Below are 13,473 nucleotides of genomic sequence, written 5' to 3'. Positions count from 1 at the left end.
GAAAATAGGACGTAAAACTTCATTTCATAAGGTTTTATTATTTAATTCATCGCCCATCGAAAAAAGGGAATAACCCTGTTGTAACATCACAATTACGCCAGCACTATAAAAAGTTCACGTAGGTGGACAGTTGATGAGACATTACGCATGATGACCGTCTCTTATCGATTATCATTCATTAATACATTTTATTTGTAGTATCATGTAGGCTACCAAATAAATGCTGACCGTCCCAATCATTTGATGCAACGGGATATTTTCACATGTTTTATCATATTTTTGCTTCCCCTGTTACACCTTCTTGGATATGTTTAGAACATAGTGCATATCATCTATTTGTAAAATGTAAAGCTTTCCAATAGTCTGGAAAACAATCATGCAAGGCCAACCAGCGTTTACCTTGAAACGCAAAGTCTCTGAGTTGGATAGTTTTATATGTCCAGCAATGAAAACATCAGATGTGGACGCTAATATTAGATCCCTCAATCGGACATGGCTCTGTAAGTTTACGCAGGTCCTGATCGACCATTACCAAACCACACTTCAAGAGAAGCTGACCACCATTCGTACCAAGTCTCTATCAACACCTGCCGTCGACCGCATAGTTTCTCATGCCCTGTCCTGGGCCCGTCGCTCCTATGGAAAACGTCTCACTCAAGCTGTAATCACCAAATTCTACCAAACAATCAACGAAACAAAAACCAGAGTAACCATATCTCTACCAACTGAAATGGACACTACACCTGTACCATCTAGAGCCACCACGCTGCCGAACCAAACCCCTAAACGAGCCCGATGTTCACCTACTCCTAGTCCAGCAGACATAGGTAAACGCTCTCGTAGAGAGGGCACTCCCCTTCTCTTTTCACTTTCAGACTCGTCTTCCCCTTCCACACCATCTGAATCTTCACCGCGTGATCCAGGATCCGCCAACCTTTCTTCCTTCTGTGCGTTTTTGGACCAGCAAACCACCCCTCAGTCTCCATCCAAGTCGAAACGTGTATCCAGACCTCAGTCCGTTCCCAATGCTACAATTCTAACAACTACCAAACCAGCACCAATCACACCGTCGACAACCATTATATCCGCTACCAAACCATATTATCACCAAACCAAGGACAAATCTACCTTAATTATTGGATCATCTAACCTGAATCGAATTACCAAAAACCAGTTCAGACACTGAAATACATTCTTACCCCGATACCCAAATCCATCACATACAGTCAATCCTGGAATCATACGACCATGATCCCAAACCTACTACCATTATTCTTCATGAAGGCCTGTACAATCGTGATCAGCTACCAAAGACCTCCTTTAACCAAGCCCAGAAATTAATCGCTACAGCCAAAAAACCTTCCAAAACTCCAAGATCCTCTTCACATGTATACCCATTTCAAATAAAATCCAGAAGAAAGCACAACAGAACCTCAGCACCCTCAACAACATGATGATGAGTCCAGTATCAACAGCGCAACAATCTTACCGCCCTACGAAGACGAATTCGAACCAGTTGACCAGCATTTATTTGTTTTGGATAGTCTTTAAACTAATTACTGGGGATAAAAATACTAAGAGGCCACCGCTAGGCAAAACTGTAGTTTACTTGAGACGCAAAATTCTCACACCCCTTCAGCATTCAATCTTAGACCGTGGACTTAAGTTTATTCCCACACCAAAGATAGTTAACTTAAATTATCTTCGACCATCCATTGAACGATTTCAACGAAATCTTAGCTGCACATATTTTTTTCGAAATCACCCCCACGTGGTGCTAGAACAACGTTTTTTCCCAAATCCACGTGGACATTTATCCTGAAATATTGAAAGCATTTGTGAGTATGAATAGCCAAACAGCGAACCCCCATAACACACGAAAAGCCTAATCTCACACGAGTGGAACGTGAAGCGTTAAACTTACTTAAGAAAGACGATAGCATTGTTATTAAAAAGAGTGACAAAGGTTCATGTTGTGTCATTCTGAATAGGGAGGATTATGTTTCAGAAGCAGAGAACCGACTGAATAATCCTAAACATGCCATTTTACCGAAACCAATTTTCAAAGAAACTGCTAACATGATTAACAATATTCTTACCGATTTAGTCAAAACTAGTTATCTCAAACAGAAACAATATGACTATCTGTCTGCCAAACCTGATGTCGCGAGAGACATTTGTACACTAAAATCCATAAGAACCCAACCAAGGAGTGGTTTATCTCGAATAAAATCGCTAAAGGCCTCCCGATTATATCTGACTGTGGTAGTGAGTCATACTCTGTGTCAGAATACATTGATCATATCTTACTACCTCTAGCATGTCAACATCGCGCCTACCTTAAAGACACAACCGATTTTGTCAATAAAATAAAAAATCTTCGAGTTCCCTCTAATGCCATTTTAATTTCTATCGACGTTTCTTCTATGTATACCAATATCGATAACACTACTGGTTTAACGGCAGTTCTTAAAGCTTTTAATAGAAACCCAGATCCAAACAGACCCGACGAAGCAATTCTTCAGCTTTTAGAGATTTGTCTTAGTCGAAACGATTTCACATTTAATGGTAAAACATATTTACAAACTTCAGGGACAGTAATGGGCAAACGATTCGCCCCTTCGTACGCAAACCTTTTCATGGCAGAGTGGGAACGTGAGGTGTTGCCCCTCTGTCCATTTGACCCACATGACATTTTTATGGTTTGGACTTATTCTATCGAACAGTTTTGGGAATTCTTTGAAATTCTCAACAACCACCATCCTTCTATCAAACTAACCGCAAACGTGAGTGACAAAAGCATAGACTTTCTCGATACCACTGTTTTTAAGGGAGATTCCATAGCAGAAACAAATAAACTGGATATTAAAGTGTATTTCAAAGAAACATATACTCATCAACTCTTGCACAAGAGCTACTTTCACCTTTTCTGGTATAATTAAGTTTTACGATTTCATCGAATTTGTACAAGATCTTCTGATTTCAACCAAGCCTGTACGATTGTTTTCTCAAAACTGAAAGAGCGTGGGTACTCTAAACGATTTTTACGAAACATAAAAAATCCACCTTAGCACAGATAGCAGCTAAAAACAGACTTTATGCCGAAGTACCTCCAGGTTTAAGAAGTGCTCCATGTTTGTCCAGTAGATGCAAAACATGTCTCTATATATCAGATACTCATTATTTTGTAAGCAACTCTACGAATAAAAGGTACCCGATCCAGGAACATCTAACATGTGAACATTCGAATGTAATATATTTAATTTCATGCAAGAAATGCCCCAAACAATATGTAGGAGAAACTAAGAATAATTTACGAACCCGTTTTAATGCTCATAGGTCGGACAAATTAAAGAAAAACAAGCCTGTTTCTAATCATTTCAACCTCGACGACCATTCAATAGACGATCTCACCCTAATCCCAATTGTGCGTATAGAAATTGACTTGCCCGAAGATGAAACTACCAAATTCCGTCAATCCAGGGAAGCCCAGCAACACCTATAGGACTAAATATTCATCATAATGTAGGCATAGCACCCTTTGTTGTCCCGTTCAATACAACCAGCAATCGAGCAAGCAAGATAGTTCATGCCCACTAAAAGAGCCTTCAAGAGAAATTCCCCCATGTCTATAAGCAGAAAATGATAGTTGTATATAGTTGTATATTCAAAAAATAAGAACTTAAATGATAATATTGTTCATAGTAAACTAAAAACAATCAGTACATAACAGATACTATACTTCTCGACCATCGGGCGAGTAATTTTTTCTAATTTCAGATCAGAATAAGAACAGAAGAAAACCCAATATCAAGACCCTTAATCCTAATTTCTAAATAAAGTGTCTGCTCCACCCTAGGCCTGTACATTTGGGAGAATCAAACCATGCCTTCCCCGTAATCTATCAGATGCAGTAGTTAAAAAACAAAATAATATACATAGTAAGTTTGTGATTTTGAACTTATAACGTGAATAATGGCGACAAAATCGTATACTATCCTTGAAATGGAAATCAATGAAAATATATAGTAAACAATCATATTAGATTTAAACATAATCTTCTATTATGATGATATTATTATATTAATTTCACCGATGGCGATTCAAGACATACATTCCCCCTTTCAGACGACATGAGTTTAAACTATTTCAGTATTTCCCATGAGTTACATGAGTAAATTTTAACATAACCTATCAGGTTTTCCAATTCCAATATTCATTCCAATAATTAACATTAAAGCAATAAACACAAAAATGTTATTATTATGTATGCCAATATAAGTTATTCTTACCGAGCACAACAAAAATTGTTCCTAAGAAAGTACCGAATTTTGTTCCGAAGAATATCATCACAACCAAATGACTTCATTCTTTCCTCAACACAGTTCAGACAAATAACATGAACATGACATAACATGAAGTAAGACAAGTAAGACAACGCGCCAGGTAAGTATTGACTCTCATTGTGGTTTCTGATAGCAGTAGCAGTAAAGAATTTTTGCACGATCTCAATATGCCGATCGTTCGTTCGCCTGAGAATAAAGGGTGATGTAAGAAATCACGGAAACCAGCTAAAGCCATGTCTTTGTGGTGAAGTTTGCTACGCAGAACATCTGTTAGTCCACTGTGAGCAAGTAGCGTATGTCTTCAATACGGTTGACACTTTATAATTTTAAATCAGGAATGATCGCACATTAGGTGTTACCATAGTCCTCAATATATAGTATAAAGAAAATAAAAGAAGAGTGCACAGATGAAGCTGAAATGGCACGTTGCTCTTCACTATAAAGAATAAACTGAAATCTACTGAAGAAGACCTATAGAAGAGAAACTATACAAAAGGAAAACTGCAGAAGGCGAACTCTACAGAAGAAGCGCGAAGTATTAAGACATGGAGGAAGTCATGAGAGTCCGTCGATCCTTACTCAACGTCTGCGATATGAATTTTTCTGATCTAAATTGGACATCACCCCTACGTAGAAGAAAAAGGAGATGGAGAAGAAGAAGGAGGTAAGTTTTGACAACTATAAGAGCCTATATACCAACTTTTGTTCCTTTAAAACGTTATGTACTGTTTCACCAGGGATTACGATAAATCATCATTTAATCATTAATAAATAATTAATGAAAGATTGATCGTAATATATTAAATTGTCACTGGTTTTGACAATGGTATTGTATTTCTCCCTTTTCAATCAAATATCCTGTCACCAGTTTCAATATAAATTATCTATTACCAGATTTTAATCACGTACATGTAAATATATATTGGAAGAATGTCATTCTTTTCAAATCTAACAGTGGTACCAGACAGTGGCTGAGCCAAAGGAAGGGGGGGGGGGGGCGGAGGGGCAGACCCCCCTTAAGTTGTTCTTTTTTGAGACTGTTGGGTATCTGGCCCAGTTGGGTACCATGCCCAGTGGACGGTGCACAACCATCGTACCGTTGAAGGGTTCTATAGGTTCACTTGCTGTTATAATCGGTTAATATTGGGATATCAGCCTCAAAATAGTACTGATAGTCATAGAATGTCTTTGCGTTGATAAAAATTATGCTCTTTTGTAAGTTTACATTAAAAAGAAATTCATTTCCCGCCTAGAAATTTTCACCCCAAAAATTCGCAAATTTTGGTAGAAAATGATCTTCTGTAAAAGCAAATTTTTGAAGAGATAATGTGTGCTTATGTATATATTATTATCAAAGCAAAGACATTTTAAGACTCACAGTAATATTTTGAGGCTACTATTCCAATTCTCAGAAATATAACAGAAAAAATTCAAAAAACTTTTTACTTTGCTTAAACAATAAGGACTTGTTTTTAAATTATGGTAAATCGAATGAATGTAAACAAAAGTTTTAATTTTCCTACTTTTCTGCACCAAATTGAGCTATTGAAAAAAACAAGGAAGTGTGCCATCAGGGAAATTTGCCACGACAGCGGTAGTAGGCCTACAAGATTTCCAACTGTCGAGAAATTTTCAACGAGTAAGACAATTCCGTTAATCAAAATCTGTCAATGGTAATTGCTGTCTATGGGTGTCATAGCACAAGTAGTATCATCTGTTTCAATTATGTATCACTTAAATACATGGAGCGACACAGTAACAACCGTTTTGCATGGCCTAAGAAAGAGGATGTCTTAATGAACAGATAGATATTCTTTGTAATATAAATCATGCTGGTGTGGTCCCTATGACTTCTCGGTTCTTTAGATAAGAAATTTGCAGAGAGGGTTGAAAACTTTTTCGTGACTGGAATAGTAGAAACCTTTGCTCAATTCCTAAGATGAAAAAAATTATACATGAAAAAGTAACTTTTCCAAAATGTGCCAAATTGTTGTCAACTGTTGATTTTTTATCTTGTTATTGTCTTGTCAATTCCCCCCTCGATTTATTAATTTTTTTTATGTGAAAAAGTATAGTTCTAAGAAACATCATAACAGTTAAAAAGTAATCAGTGTGATCTGCGTGTAGTTGAAGACTTTTCACCATAAGTGCGAAAAATTCGGAAAGGTCTTATTCCCAAAGTCATTCAAGCAAAGAAAAGTGATGTCACTGTGAACGCGTTCTTAAGGTTTGATAAACTTATCATCGGGCGAGATACATTCACGTTTAATGTAGAGAGTGAACAGTTCATCAAAGTGAACACTGGTAAATACCAAACAACCAAAGCCACAAAAACTGAACCCTATAGTTTGACCTTTGTGACGTGGAATGTGAATGGACTTAAATCGAAACTTCAAGACGCGCATTTCATTCAGTTCATGAGAAACTATGATGTGAAATTATTTCCCAGACTACGAATGTGTATGGTGTGTTCGTGGAAATGGAAAGCGAAGGGGTGGGATAATTGTACTGTACAAAACCTTTACCAAGAATGGAATTGAACGAGTGAAAGGTAACTTTAAAGAAAATGTACTTTTGAAATTTGATAATGAATTTTTTGGATGTTCAAAATCTGCTATATTCAATTTCGTGTACGTCGCTCCGGATGACTCAACAGTTCATGGGGAAGAAAACAGAATAGATATATTTGAAGACATTCTGTGTGAAGTAATTGCTGAGTGGCCAGATGCAAACTTATTCATTTCCGGGGACTTGAACGCCAGAACAGCAGTTCAACTTAATTAACAATTCTGTAAAGTTTATTCCAGGGTTAGATGAAGCCGACTATGTAGCTGACGACTTCAACCAACCTAGGAACTCTAAAGATGGTGAAACTAATACCTTTGGGTTAAAGTTATTGTGTTCGGTACATATTGTTCATGGGAGGTCTGGTGGAGATGTAAATGGTGAGTTAACGTGTATTAACCACATGGGGAGCAGTGTTGTTGACTATCTGATCGCTTCTTTTGAATCTTTTAATTTAATTAAGCATTTTGCAGTTGTAGAAAGAGTCTGATCACCAACCTTAAACTTTAAGTATATCTTCATTAGCGAACCAAGGATCTTCCTATTGCGATGTAGAAACAGTGTCTTACTCAAAATTGATATGGAAAATATAGACTCAAGAGATAATTACGTTAAAAACGTCATTGACAAATTTGAACAGTTCCAGAATGACTTCGATAATGTAGATATTTCCGATATTGATGCGACTGTCCTGTGTTTGATAGACTTTATTAAATCATGTGCAAAATCGATGATAAGTTATACAAAAGCCAGTTCCAGTGGTACAAGGGCACAACCCCAATAGTTTGATAAAGACTTATAGAAGCTAAGAAGTTTAAATATGTATGTTTAAATTACCTTAGAAAAAGCAATTCTGAAACGGATCGAGTACTAAATGTAGAAAGTAGATCAGAATTTAAGGCTGTGTGTACACTAAAGAAAGCTCAACAGGATAAGTTCTTTTGCGACTCTCTATGCACAAGTATCCACGATCCAAAAAAGTTTTCGAATTTAGAGAAGAGTGTCCGCCCCAAATAAAAACTATGCCCTACAATAAATTCAAAAGAGTGGATGTGCCATTTTGAATCTGTTCTTAACCCAAAATTATTGTCGCAAGATGAATTGCATGAAAATTTCGTACAATCATTTGTGAATGACCCTAATGTTGACCTTGATGAGGACATCTTGAATTGTAGAATCACTGAATCTGAAATAAGCCAATGTGTTACAAACATGAAATCGGGTACTGCCCCAGGCCCGGATGGTGTTAGCACAGATTTCTATAAAACCTGCATTAATGTATTTAATCATGTTTTTGACAATGGTCACTTTCCTCTTAGTTGGTCTAAAGCACTTATTTCTCCTTTACACAAGAAAGGGTCCTTAACAGATTGCAATAATTGCACGGGAATTTCTCTGTTAGACTGTATTGGAAAAATATACAGGGCTGTTCTTAATAAAAGACTCCAGAAATGGTGCCAGGTTGAAGAAAAACTCCATGAAGCTCAAGCAGGTTATAGGAGAGGTTATTCTACAGTTGATGAAATATTTACTCTCCAAGGTCTTGCCAAAAGTATTTATCCAAACCTGGGGGCCGTTTTTATTGCCTTTTTGTTGATTTTTCTCGGCCATTTGATTCCTTAAATAGAACGAAGCTTTTGAATTTAGTACCAAGTAAAGGTGTACATGGCAAAATGTTTCACGTGCTTAGAAATATGTACTCTTCAGTCTTGTATCAAGCTAGGTAGTAATTTAACTCCATACTTCGCCTGCATGTCTGGAGTTCGACAGGGTTGTGTTTGAGCCCAATTTTGTTTTGTTCGTACATCAACCAGCTCATTGACTATATGGAAAACCCCTCCAATATCAATGGCATTTTCACAAACCAAGAGGTTGAAGATTTATTTATTTTATTGTATGCATACGACTTGAGTATTGTATCTGAATCAAAATCTGACCTTCAAAGAAAAATTGATTTGCATCCGTTTGACCTTCAGGTAAATATTACTACAACAAAAGTTGTAGTTTTTAGAAATGGAGGACCTCTTCGTGGTTATTATTTTTTTTTACAATGAAAACAAGGCTATGCTGGAGGTATTAAATCTGTCAATCAAAGCCAAGAAAGCACTTTTTCCAATTCAAAATATGTTGCGCAAAATGCCATCTTCTCCCCTTAATTTGGGGATATGAGTATAGAAGTGATATAGAAGCCATACAAACACGTTTTTCTAAATTGGTAGTTGGAATCCACAAAACTAGTACCAACGCAGGTACCCTGGGAGAATGTGGTATACAAGAACTTTCTGTATGCTATATGACATGTATTAAATACTGGACTAAACTTATTGTTATCCCAATGGATAGGTATCCTAGACAGGTTTATGTGATGTTGAGGAGGCTGGATTCTGAAGGTAAAGTCACGTGGGCTTCAAAATTCAAGACTATGCTAAACTCTTTGGGATTTGGTATAGTTTGGCAAACGCGTACTATTGGCGATCCTGTCCGCTTTCTCAATGTTATTAAACGTCGTCTGTTGGATATCAATTAACAAAACTGGTCGTCTGCAATAAATAATAGCGGAAGTCTAAAATTGTAAGCTATGTTCAAAGAAGATCTTTGTCAAGAATCATATTTAATGCTTAATGTAGATAAACGGGTTAAACGCAACATGGCGAAATTGAGATTAAATTTACTTCCTACAACTTGCAGTTTGTTAAGAAGAAAACAGAGTAATACAACTTTTTGTCCATTTTTTAACCATATTAATGATGATCTTTTACACTTTGTTTTAATTTGTCCTCATTTTAGTATACTGAGAAATGAAATCCTTCCTAGACAATTTGTTAATCGCCCAGATATTTACACTTTTAACAGAGGGTGTACATCGAAACTCGAGTCAGAAGTTACATCAATCGCACGCTATTTAGATAAAGCAATGGCCTTAAGAATGAAACTTTAATTTTTGTTATCCTCAATTTCTATATTCTATATTAGGAAATTGTATTGTAAGTTTACATATTATGCTACGAATTGTATTGTACTGCCAGTTAAAATAATATTATTATATATTGTAAGTTTAAATAAAAGTTAAATATATTAAGAACTGCATTGAAAGTTCAAATTGTTATCTCGATGTATTGTGAGTTTATATTGTTTATTCATTTATAACTTATATTTTCTATTTATTTGTATATTTTGTACAAACTATTAATGTATCTATAGATCAGTTGACCCTTATACTGAATAAATTATCTTATCGTATCTTATCATAACGGTTAAATGAAGGTGAGTTGTCAATCAAGGTATAGCATAAGATAAGTCTTAGCATTAGAATTATTTCTTGTTTCAGAAATCATAGCATTAAAATGTGTCAAAGTCACCCCATTTTACCTCATGGACTATGGAGCCTGGTTGAGAAGCACTGGATTGAATTTAATAGTACCATAGACGCAGTTTTTTTAGGTAGGCGCCAAAAAAACGTATGCCTTTCCAACAAATTAAGAGCCACCACGCCACTTTTGCATAGTATCATATACATACATTTTTTTGTTATGGAAGTCGATCTCTCCAATATTATACTCAAATTTTCGTTTAGAAAAAGATGACGCAATTTAATCAAGGTAGGGAACCTTTTAGCACTTTGTGCAATTAAACCTTAAAGTCTCTTAAAGTCGTTCTATAGCATACATTGTTCTTATTTGTTTCATTAAATTACAGCATTATTATTACACATCTTCGCCATCATGCTAGCGAGCAGGATAAAATCAATACCAAGCATTACCGAATAAATGACCATTTTTGACGTATAGGGCATAAATGCTATCGAATTTATTACAAAGGTACACAATTAACATCCTGAAGTAATTCATCTACAGCTGAGAGACATTGGCTAAAGTTACAGATAGAAAACATTAATGTTACATTATTTATATCCACCATATTATTTAATTACACTGTCCAAAGAATGGAAAAAGTATCACAACAATTCCGAAAAGACTTACATTACACAATACTTACAAATATTATAAGTAAGACAGACATAATAAATTAAATGCTTCAAGAGAGAGATCCAGTCTATCATGGATGAGTAAATTACTTACATACTTTGATCTTTTATAAAAGCATCTACCAATCGTGTAAAAACTTTTAAAAATGTGGTCATGGTCCTTTGAGGATAGTCTTATCCAGAATATATATGGCTATACAATGTCATATCAAAAATACAAACTAAAGTTGGTTTTATAACATGACTACTGAGCAATTGTTAAGTTAAAACATATTTTTATCTACAGAGTGCATTGTTTAAGATATGAATTGATTAATAATGGGTGTACCAGCCTGAACCACATAATTCTCACAGTGCACTTGGCATTCGAATCAGTCATTTCTTGGAGAAAATGGACACAAATGGAAACAACCTGAAAGCCTCCATATCAATCAGGAGATTTAGAGAACAAGATTGGATGAGTTGTAGGCTATGTAAGTGGCACGATCATGATCTGACAAGTTTAACCAGAAGAGCTGGTGTCACACCTGGATTCATAGCGACAAAGAACATTGATGTTGAAGTACAGAGAAGCTGTTAAACTTGATTTCAAGATGAACTTAAGAACAGTAAGTTTTGGTATCCTAATTACAGAGGCCAAACTTTGTTCCAGTTAACGGTGTAATTTTAAGATTTGTTTGAGCGTCATGGAATGAGAATCAAATGTATAACAGGACAACGACAGTGTTCCAATATTTCCAAGCATTAAAATAATAGTCTTGAAGATAAGGTTTTTAAGTTTTGTAGTTCAATTAATCTATTTATGTCACAACGTGAATTTGGTCAAGCAGTGAAACGGACTTGTGGATTATATAAATAGACAGACAGATAAAACATTTACTTATTACAACTACTTTAACTTACTCCTACTACCTTTTGTTTACACCATTAAATAATAACAGTCAGAACACTTAATTTCCTGTAGTAGAGTTTGGGTCAGTATGTCCAATTAATTTCATTATGAAAGAAAGAATTGAAATAGCACAGCTTGTTACTTCCCGTTGGGATTGATTTACTAAAACGTTAGCTAGTTTATACTTGATAGTTTCTTTCCGCCTACAAAATGTTTGGAAATGGTTACATGGTATATCAATTGATCGGATAAGTGATAAATTTGCCAACTTCCAACAGTCAACGTCATCAATCAATCTGACATAAGACATAATGGAACGTAAATGTTACGTATGCCTCAGGATAACTTTTCTTAAAGGACGGGCAAATGTCTTGTCAAGAAATGTCCACTTAGATTTGGGCGTAAAAAGCAGCTTGAAACCATGCTGGAGCGTTTCAGATCAGTTGCGCTTATAACAGTTGTGGTATTGTGGCATATTAACTAATTATTCTAAGACCACACATACTGTTTTGAAGCTGGTTTTCGAGTTTTCATTATAATTCGACAAAATGCAAGAGGGCATTAGACGATGTTTCCCTTCTATCCCAGCCCCTCAAACACGTGTCTCTGACGGACAAAATGGTTAATTAATCTGAAGGAAGGTTCTTCAATCAGATTGGAAGCGAACCCTAGCCACCGAGGCCCCTTAAAAGAAAAATTCCTTCAGAAGCCAATTTATTGATTTGTGTTTATGGGATACGAAAACAATACTTTTCAGAAAAAAACTGAACAAACTACAGATCTGAATGACAGCAATAATTAGAGTAGGCTACATTTACCAAATATTTGAGTATTTATATACAATTTCACAAAGTACCGTCAAAAGTGAGCCTTCTAAAGTGTTTACGAGCTAAAATTTGAACGCGTTTTCACACAAGAGCAATAACTCATATGAACTATTTTTAGATTTTTCAAATGGGCATATCTTATGGTGATTACAAACACTCACACCAAGTTTCGTCAAAATCCGCAAAGAGACCAGCTCACTATCGTGTCCACAACGCATTTTCAAGAACAAGGGCAATAACTCATTAAATAATTTTCAATTTGTCTGATCTTCAATAGGGTTCGTCATTAAAGTGATACTACGTCTTAGAATAAACATAAAATTTAATTCTCAATATGAGTATATATTCATCAGTGAACTTACCTGGTGTCATAAAGTTACAACAGGATCTCTGTAAAATCTAAAAAATTGGAAAATTCATAAAACTAAGTAATTATTGAAAAACGCTTAATCATAATATTAACCGTTTTTCAATAGTTAATTGAATTTTTATTACGTTTTTAGATTTTTCGGATTATATAAGGACCCTGTTATGTTATTTATGACACCAGGTATATCTACTGATGAAAATATGCTCTTATTGGCTAAGTTTTAAATTTTTAAATTTTATGTTTATTCTAAGACGTAGTATCCCTTTAAGTGATTACAAACTCTACACCAATTTTCGTCACAATCCATCAATAAACCAGCTCTCTAGTGCATGCACATCAATGTGTGAGCGAATAAAAAGATTGTTAATCTTGTAGTGACGACTTGGCTGTCATTACAATTGTGGTCATCGCTATCTTTTATCTAGTTTACGGATCCAACGACGAAGATCCAATTTCTAAATGATGTAGCTGTACCCTCCAGGTTGAAT

General features: G+C 35.5%; 1 protein-coding gene across 1 annotated transcript; it reads left to right on the top strand.

Moving 5' to 3' along the window:
• Positions 1-376: 376 nt before the first annotated feature.
• Positions 377-1,186, top strand: LOTGIDRAFT_155641 (hypothetical protein; the record flags this gene model as incomplete). The annotated part of the gene is made up of 1 exon (XM_009068182.1): positions 377-1,186. The coding sequence occupies one exon, from the start codon at positions 377-379 to the stop codon at positions 1,184-1,186; it is 810 nt and encodes a 269-aa protein (XP_009066430.1).
• Positions 1,187-13,473: the final 12,287 nt, after the last annotated feature.

This window comes from Lottia gigantea, assembly GCF_000327385.1.
Source record: "Lottia gigantea unplaced genomic scaffold LOTGIsca_9, whole genome shotgun sequence".
Taxonomy (NCBI): Eukaryota; Metazoa; Mollusca; class Gastropoda; family Lottiidae; genus Lottia; species Lottia gigantea.
Note: the sequence above shows the minus strand (reverse complement) of the source record. Positions and strands in the feature narration are given on the sequence as shown.